Genomic DNA, 9,219 nt, shown 5'->3' with positions numbered 1-9,219 from the left:
TGGGAATCCCCATGAGAGACGGGGGGTGCCGGGGGGGGGCGGGGGTGGAGGTTGGGAGGGGGGGTCAGGTTAGAGGAGCAGAGGTGCCATTAAAATGCAAAATCACCACCGCGGTGCGGCACGCAGTGCCTCGCTCTTCCTCAGAGGCAGCCATCTTATGATGGAAGGAGTACGTGTTTGATGGTGTGTGAATGTGTGTCCTTTTCATTTTCTTACCGTCGGCGCGAGTGTGCGTTCTCGCGCACCTGTGCACGTGCGTTTATACGTCTGCGTGTTTGATAAAGTATGGAACCTAGCTGTGTGTGTGTGTGTGTGTGTGTGTGTGTGTGTGAGGTAGGGGTGATAAATCAGAGCTAGGTAAAGGCTTTTTAATGCAGCCGACTCCTTTCCCAGCCTCCATCTTCTGTCAGGGCTCGGTAAAAGATGAGAGCCCCCTGGGGAACAGTACTAGCCCGCAGCATAGCAGGGCTATGCCGCAGGTCACACACACATACACACACAGTGGCCTGACGCAGAGTCACCAACTGGGCCTTGTGAATGAGTGAATACATGAATAACTGAATCTATTGAATGCATGAATATATAAATAAAACTTTCTACATGAGCCATGTTTATTGATGAAACTCCCCCCAAATAAATGTGTTTTTCCAATGATTTCCAAATCATTTACTAAATGATTTATGGCTGGTGATATTGCTTTTTATCAGAGAAAATATTTTCATAAAAAAAAGGACAAACCCAGAGTGGATATTTGGTTCATCGTTGTCTTCCCACCTAAGGTCAAGCAGTCTTTGCCGGTGATGTGCCTTGAGTCTTGAAACGGCCCCAAGTTTCAGGAGGCTGGATATGAAAAATATGTGGAATTTGCCAACATCTGAAAATACTTAGGCGGCAATATATCTGCTGTCTGATAGAAAAATGTGTTCTGAATTGCAGATACGCTTTCCTTTTTTTTCTAGCATACCTTTATAATTTGACTTTGAAAGAAAACACACCGGGACTGCAGCTAGACAATCAGAGATACGGCTGCTGAGTGTTGTGTAAGCCTTTGTGGACGGGGCAGTGAGGACTCCAGCAGCTTGGCGCAGAAGACGAGCACAAACACTGGAGAACATAATACTTGACAACGAGCCTGCGGTGTTAGCGAGGGGCCCTTCACAGAGGAGTCTGGCAGCTTTTTTAAAAAAGGGCCAAAAGAGAGCCTCTGGAAAACACCAGAGAGCTGACTCTGAATCAGAATATTGGAAAAATCTGGGGCCATCGTTTTAGGTAATTTTCTCTAAATTTGTGCAGTTATTAAACAATACGTTCTCGCTTCCAAAGAGGGGGCATCGCCCCACGGCCAAAACCACAGATCCTAAAATAGTTATGTTGACAGAATTTAATTTTCTTCCTAGGACCTGGTTATAAGTGGAGGGAAAAATAAGTCAGACAGTCAAAGCTGTATTATACATGCCACTCTATACTTGACCCTTCTCTAACAGGGTCACTTGTAGTATGCATATATTTTAATTTAGTGGCGTATCAGGAATACAAATGCACGTCGTGGCTACATTATCCCTACTGAAAGGTTGCTTTATAATTCAGCCTTTATATGCTGAGTGTGTTATGCTGTAGAACCACAACAGAATGGCGAGGTGAATGGATAATAGGAGGCAAAAATAAATTAACAAATAATTCAATAAAAAGAGCAGAAAATATTGAGAGAGAGAAAAAGAAGCTTGCAGAGCATTCAGAATTATCATCAAGTATTACATACTGCAGGGCAGACTGTGGTCTGGTGGTAAAAGGATCGCTCGTGTAATCAGAGGATTGCCGGTTTGATTGCCGACCCTGGCGCGACTGTTGTGTTGAGAAAGCACCGAAAATTCTATCGCTCCCTGAGCGGGAAAAAAAAAATTGAGTCACTGCAGTGCTTCATGGGTGGGTTAAAGTACACATTGTACTAAAAACAATGTATATAAAACTTGTTGGTTTAAACTTAAGGTCTTGACGGGAACAGATCTGTGGTTTTGTCGTCTTTTACGTGCACAGAAGCTGCTCCTCAGTTTGTGCAGTTATGTGTGTGTGTGTTTGTTTTTCCATGCATCTGTTGGACGCAGCCGGTTATTGTTGGTTGACACTGATCTCCTTGAGGAGTCGAGACTCACAGCAGAACCTCCACGCACAGGTATCCATGGAAACCTCAAAATTGTGTTTCTGTCTTTGCTTTGCACGCCAAGGATTCCGAGATGCTGAAATGTACAAACACGTTGTCATTACCTGGCAGCCACATACTTAACAGGGTTAGGCTTTTTTCCCCAGCCTGCCATCCTCATTGTTTAGGCACGTTTGGTACATGTGTAATTTAGAAATTCCACCTGTTTGTATTTCCAGACGGAAGCGCGGCATTCTGCTTACAATAGAGACTAAAGCTTCTTTCCTTAACGGACAGAAGCCGGAATTTGAAAATGACATTAATGGCCAGTACTAGATTCCTCCTACATCTGTGTGTATTTTTGAATTCAACATTAAGTCATTATATTGAAGGAATTTGTGTCAGCATTTGATTAAATCATCACTTACGCTTTACCTATAATCCAGCCTTTATTTGGTTGTTGCTTTTCATCTGCAAATAATGAGAACAGATTATTTATTTTAATGAACAAATCACAGACTAATATAATATATAAATATAGGTCTGTGGTGAGACTATCTTAATAAACTAAAACCTTATTGAGGGTTGAACAAAATATATATATTTTTAAGTGATGGTGACAAGACAATCAACAGTGTTCGTCATAGATTTTCCAACATTTTTTAAATTATATATCTGATTGGGAACCATATTAAAACACCTGTGGAAAAATATAAAATTTAGTCTAAAATGTTGCAACTTTTTTCCCTGACAAATCCTCCTTAGAACAGTTTATTGTGAGGGAAGATGCTCCTGTAGGAGAAAAATAAAACAAACAGGAAAAGGCCACGCCTCTTTTTCATCTTTTTTCTGACAGGAAATGGGAATAAGCGCATTGTGTCCCACACAACATTCCTGAACAAGCAGAGGTTCAATCACATTTGCAGAAGTTATCAAAAGTTTCAAAGAGCTCAGCTGGCGCTCTAAGCCACAGGAAATTCACTGGGACATCTGGCGGGATGTGCGCAGATTATTGCTCATTTAGTCTGTTTGAGACATCAGTGAGGAACGGCCTGAGACGGCTGAACGCACGCACAGGCTCAAAGATATGCAATCACAAATGGGCACGGCTTTGGGGGATCTTAACCCCAGGCACATCTGAACACACCTGCCTGTAATCCTCCCATGATGCCCTCTATACTGCTGTCCTGGCTCGGCCAATGGAAGGACAGGTCACTTAGAGTTAGCTTCCGTCTTTTCAGCCCTGTGTTAAAATTAGAGGATGTGAAATGTATTTTTTTAAAAATGCTGAAAAATAAACATGCATGTTTTTCCACTGGTTTACTTTTCATAGGTTTTAGTCTGTTTGAGACATCAGTGAGGAACGGCCTGAGACGGCTGAACGCACGCACAGGCTCAAAGATATGCAATCACAAATGGGCACGGCTTTGGGGGATCTTAACCCCAGGCACATCTGAACACACCTGCCTGTAATCCTCCCATGATGCCCTCTATACTCCTGTCCTGGCTCGGCCAATGGAAGGACAGGTCACTTAGAGTTAGCTTCCGTCTTTTCAGCCCTGTGTTAAAATTAGAGGATGTGAAATGTATTTTTTTAAAAATGCTGAAAAATAAACATGCATTTTTGCTGGTTTGTTTCTTGTTCATCATTCAGTCGTTTAGTCTGTTGTTAATTTGTTCCTCAGTTTTAGGAATCTTTTTATTTTTTTCAAGGTCCCTGAACCCAGCTTTCTGCATTTGTGTCTTTGGATGCTGCATTTAGGTCCATGTATATGTCCTCTGTTGAGTATTATATTAGACAATTTCTATTTCTATGCAACCTTATTCAGAGGAAGACAGCTTTAAAAAGCATTAGAGAACTTCTGGTTGACTTTCGAAGCTTCAATAAGAAAACCATTCTTCATCTTTAGGTCTACAGACTGTGTGGACGGGGATGAAACCTTAGGACGTCAAGGACTGAAGATAAAGTTAGCCCCAAAAGCATTGATGTTCCATCTTTCTCTGGTTTTTAAATTCAACCAGTCAAAACTTCAACCATTGTGATAAAAGGCAGGAAATGACTGTCTTATTTTTGTGGTGATTGATTGTCCTTCTGACCCGTTAGTCTGAGGAGGTGGTTAAGAACAGGAGGCAGACTTAGATAATTGGACCCCGTGGTATCCAAAGCCCGGCAGGTGTTGATAGAACTCTCATATCACAGGTACCTGCAGAGACAGCATCCCTGAACTCGGGCAAACTCACGAGCTTCCTCTAGCTCGGAGGAATTTTTAGCGCTTTTGTTTTTGCCATGTTGTTGTTTTTTTATTATTAAACTGATGTGATATACGAGATACTTCTGACCTCCATTGACTTATTTGACATGCCACAACAAAAGCTTTTGGTAAAAAACGAGGCTGAGGCGTCAACAAGTGGTGCGTTTGTTTTGTTTCTTTTCATGTTTGTTTGACACAGAAGTGATGTGATTCACTGTTTGGAAGTGATGTTAGTTGTTAGGTGAAACACCTTTCATTCTGGAGGAGACCTGTGACTGACTGAAGTGAGGTCAAGACTTTCACAGAAATGTAGGCGGTGTGATTTTGCAACGTAAACAGTGTGTGTGTTTTTTTTTTTAACTTTTTAAATTTCATTAGTGATCCATCAGCCTTCCTATATGATCCTAGACATTTTAAATGTGGTAAAAGCCTGGGATAAACTTAGATGAAAATTCTTTCACAGAGGAAACTACGCACGGAAGCCTCAAAGCCATTGTCCCGTCCTTATTAGTATCTGGAAGCCGAGGGCTCTGTTCCAATTAAAGAATACCACAGATGGACTGTTCAACAAGCATGCACACAAACGAACCTTCAATAGGTACAGAAAAGAGCCCGGTATTACCTCGTCTAGAGAAGAGCTTTTTACTTTAAAAACTATTTAATCAGGAAAATCAACGCCTCACATCAAAGAAATGGAGATGAGGGACAGGCAGATAAAGAGGCTCATCAAAGAAGGAGATCTAGTTAGGGATTCAATGCCCCTAATTCCCTTTCTCTTAAAACCTTCGTCAGAGGGGGCACGGGGCCAATTTGCTCCCTAAATGGCAGCGTGTGAATGTGCAGATTGCTTTGCATCGCCGCTGGGAATCTCAGCCTCTTCCTCTTTTCCTTCTCCACGCAGAACCTGTGAATTAGAAAAAAGATCTTAAGACAGATAGGCTTAACACGGCTCCAGCTTTCCTACCTTAAGCGCAGAGAACTGTTCCAACTTCCAACTAATTCGATCCGTGGCTTAACTCAATTAATAGACTTTAATGCACTGTTTCTTCCTTATCTGTTCTCTTTCCTGGGGATTGAGGACCGGAGTTAGACAGTAATATGGGCAAAACGGATTGGATTCCAAGTCTTGTGCGAATTTAAAAAACAATGGCATGTCCCAGTGGTGTTAGGACTGATCTTTTACAAATCTTTAAAGTCGGTTTAAAACTGTAATTAACATGTAGGGAATGTAGAGTGTATGGAGGAAACACAGAAAGGCATCAGTAGGCCTCAGAGTTAGTAGTTACTCTGTACGTACATATGGAAGGACACAAGGAGAGTGTGTAGTAGTGACCATACACTGTAAGAACTGAATCACATTGTACCATACTGTAGCGCTACATATATTTAATCCCTATATATATATATATTTAATCCCTATATATATATGTGTGTGTGTATATATATATATAAATAAATAAACTGTATAACTGTAGTAAATATGTATTTAATATTTCCATTGTAGGTAGAGCACTTTAGCCTGATCGTTTGAATAGTAGATCCACAGCCACAGTGTGGACACCTCTGCTTCACTGTCTGTTCCCATTTTATTGACATAGTGCATAGATGAAGTGCTTGCACCTCAGCAAGTCACTCTTTTGATGAGACTTTAACCAACATTTTGTGTTAATTTGCTTATTGGACCATGAAAAGAGTTGTACACAGAATATGCTATTGGTGTGAAAGCTCTGCTCACTTTCTGTTCTGCTGACTGTGTTGACTTTGCAGAAAGTTTAATGAGGTTTATCTTCAGTATTTAGTATTTATTGTTGTTGTAATTTATTTTAAATCCTTACTTGTACTCACATTGATTTGCAAACTAAAATGGTCCCATGATAGCACTGGTCTGAACTAGTCTTGTTGTTAAATAAAACTGGATGTTCTTGACCTTCTTGTACAGAGCATGTTGTCTTAGTATCTTTTTTTTTGTTTTTGTAAATTGCAGAATGAGCTCCTTTTTTATGACGGAAACATGGGCCTAGTGATTGACAAAATATATAATATACTCATAGAGAAACTGTTGACTGACATTGAGTGACATTGGATTAGAGGTTTTCTATATTTTCTCATAGACTTGTTGGACCTGTACCAGGGGTTTATTGATGTGGATAACTGCAGCCAAAGTAAACTTGAGAACCAGATCAATTGACTCTCCCTTTTTTAATTTTTCTTATGGAACTTAAATAAAGAAAGTTCCAGGTAAAATCTGGCAATCATGGACAACGTCACAGATGAAGGATATAATGATATAAATAAAGTTACTGTACAGGGTAAGAGTTATGGTACATATGGCATTAAGCCATCACTATAGTACAGATTCAATCCAAAAATTCTCACAAGGATTTTCTGTATAATACACTATAAAAAAAGATACAGTCCTCTAATACAATGTAGTACATGAAATATATAGCCGTTTCTGACTTGAAATGAATTGTATTGGATTAATTATGTCAAAATGTCCTTGATGTTGGAGAAGAGGCCCGGGGTGTGTATGTGATGAGCTTTATGTTTTTGATTCATAAATAAATCAAACCAATCATCACCTATAGGGGGTGTAACCCTCCACACCACCGCCGGTACATCTTCTTTTAATCAGTAGAAAATGTATATGTATGTGTGCCGTGCAATTAATCAATTTCATCATAACCAAGGACATATAGCCATTAGACTTCAGAGATCTGCCGAGGCTGTAGGAAAAAATAAAGATCACTATGGGTCAGCTGCAGCCGCTACCCAGTGTTCTTCGGGGCATTTGTGCATCTAATGAGGACAAATATTTCATGCTTTATCCTCTCTGCTCAACTGAAACATTAACCTCATCTGAGTGCAAATGTGTGTACGTCTGTTTGAGCGAGCAGATTTGAGAACAGCCCCCCCCCCCCATAGGCTTTCTATCACGCCTGCAGTTCCGATTGATCGTCCCAGCAATCAGCAATTAAGTCCTAGTGATGAGAGCAGGGGAGTGTGGGAAGGAGAGGAGAGGACAGGAGAGGAGAGGAGTGGGGTGAGGGAGAACCCACCACTAGCACCACCACCACTACTACCCACCCCTGTCAGCCCAGGAAAGGCTTCACTCAGCTGGGGTGCGTTTGGCCTGGGGCTGGGCTCACTGGTGGAGGTTAACTCCAGCATAAATAAGCATCTTTGGACTCATTACAGGGATTAGAGAGTAATTTGCCTGCGAGAAAGGAGACGACTGCCAGGGTTTTGGTACAGTTTACTACAGTCTTATAGGGGAGAGGGCCCAAGAGATTACAGACGGAGAAAGATGGAAAGGAAGCAAAGGAGAGAAAAGGCCAAGGGAAAAGAAAGGCAGCCTGTCAAGTCTGTGTGTGAGTGTGCGTGCGTGCGTGAGTCAATCCAAGCCCCCGGCTGCCCCCTTGATCTTAAGCATGTTGGGGTGCTGTGAAAATGGATAATAGAAGTTAGAATGAGCACGTCTGTCTAGAGAGAAAGTGTGCTGATTGTTATAACTTTTCCTCATATTTCTCTCCTCCACTTAACTGAATAAACGCCCAAGAGGTAGCACTCTATCAATTTTAATGATGTTGAAATACAATTTAGGCACAAAATACACAACAAATGCTAATTTGGCGATGATGAGAAGCATCAGAAATTCCTCCCATTATTTATTCAGCTGACTTTCTGCATTTTTCATCAGAACAAATATTCCCATTTCAACAAACACACACACACACACACACACCGAGGCTAACACAGAGCCAATTGGAAGCATAAATCAACACGTTCACTCATCAAATATATGCTCTGTGTGGTCTTCTCTAGTCTGTCCAGTGCAGCAAAGACAAATAGTTCTGTCCAAAGTCTGGCTGGAGAAACAGAGGGGCCAGTGAATTGTCAATATATGCACACATACATTAAACATAGCAGGTCAGTGTGTGTTCAGAACAGACGCAGACATCATTGAGACCAAAGTCCAGACATGAACTCACATTCGACTGCCTTGTGAATCAAATCCAAACACGGACTGCTCATTGAGTGCAGATAGATGAACAATTGTATTCACTTGTGAATTTACTGTACCAGACACCATTGGATAAATCCATTAAGACAAAGCCAAAGATCAAGTTGGATAATAATACAGGAACTATTGAATTCATATTTTACCAGTTTGCTTTTTATTTAGTCTCAATAACACTGGAAGATGGCTTCCTCGCACCATCACATCTCAGTCATCTCCACATTCATCTTGACTGGCTGAGGTTGCCCTGCCTCGGCTCCACATTTGGGACAGGTGAGGCAAGTGTCTGCAATGCTGTGGCTTTTGATGCAGTAATAGCAGAAAACATGTCGGCAGCCCACTGTGTGAGGCATAGTGGGCCACTCTCCGCACAGTCCGCACTCCTTCCACAACTGCTGCCCTTCTGTGGTTCCCTCACCTCTCGCTCTGTCTCCACCGAAAACAAAGGAAGACACAGTTGCCTTCAGTTTTCTTGTGTTGATCAGTGGTAAAAGGAAGATGAGGAACTCCGCAAAGCCGTGCCACAACAGCTCCCGGTTCATGAACTGATAGTCTATGTCCCGGATCATATTGGGCTGGGTAGAAACTGCCTGAGCTCCCACAATCCTTTCAGCCAAGACAGGGTGGCGGCCTTTTCTTATGAAGATGAGAAAGTTGACAAGATTTGCAAGCTGGGCTATACCAGATACAAGAGTCAGACAGCGTAGACCTTGCTGAAGGAAACTATCTTGTTCAGCCGAGGGCCCAGAATTGATTCCCAGACACAGCAGCAGGCTATGAGAGCGCTCCTGGAGCCAGTGGGGGCCTGC

The 9,219-nt window shown here is 41.8% G+C and overlaps 2 protein-coding genes across 2 annotated transcripts in view; one reads left to right on the top strand and one right to left on the bottom strand.

Annotated features, from left to right (window-relative positions):
• The window catches only part of LOC103376915 (trichohyalin-like), a 104,019-nt gene that overhangs the window by 7,746 nt on the left and 87,054 nt on the right, over positions 1 to 9,219 (top strand). The gene's annotated exons all lie outside the window — the stretch shown is intronic.
• The window catches only part of pex2 (peroxisomal biogenesis factor 2), a 6,202-nt gene continuing 5,527 nt past the window's right edge, over positions 8,545 to 9,219 (bottom strand). Inside the window, 2 exon segments of the mRNA XM_025054474.1 lie at positions 8,545 to 9,116; positions 9,119 to 9,219. The exon segment at positions 9,119 to 9,219 is cut by the window's right edge and continues 388 nt beyond it. Coding sequence (XP_024910242.1) covers positions 8,611 to 9,116; positions 9,119 to 9,219 — 607 coding nt within the window. The 3' untranslated portion in view covers positions 8,545 to 8,610.

This window comes from Cynoglossus semilaevis, chromosome 3 (assembly GCF_000523025.1).
Source record: "Cynoglossus semilaevis isolate Cse_v1.0 chromosome 3, Cse_v1.0, whole genome shotgun sequence".
Classification (NCBI taxonomy): Eukaryota; Metazoa; Chordata; class Actinopteri; order Pleuronectiformes; family Cynoglossidae; genus Cynoglossus; species Cynoglossus semilaevis.
The sequence above is the reverse complement of the archived record's forward strand: the minus strand, read 5'-3'. Positions and strand labels throughout refer to the sequence as shown.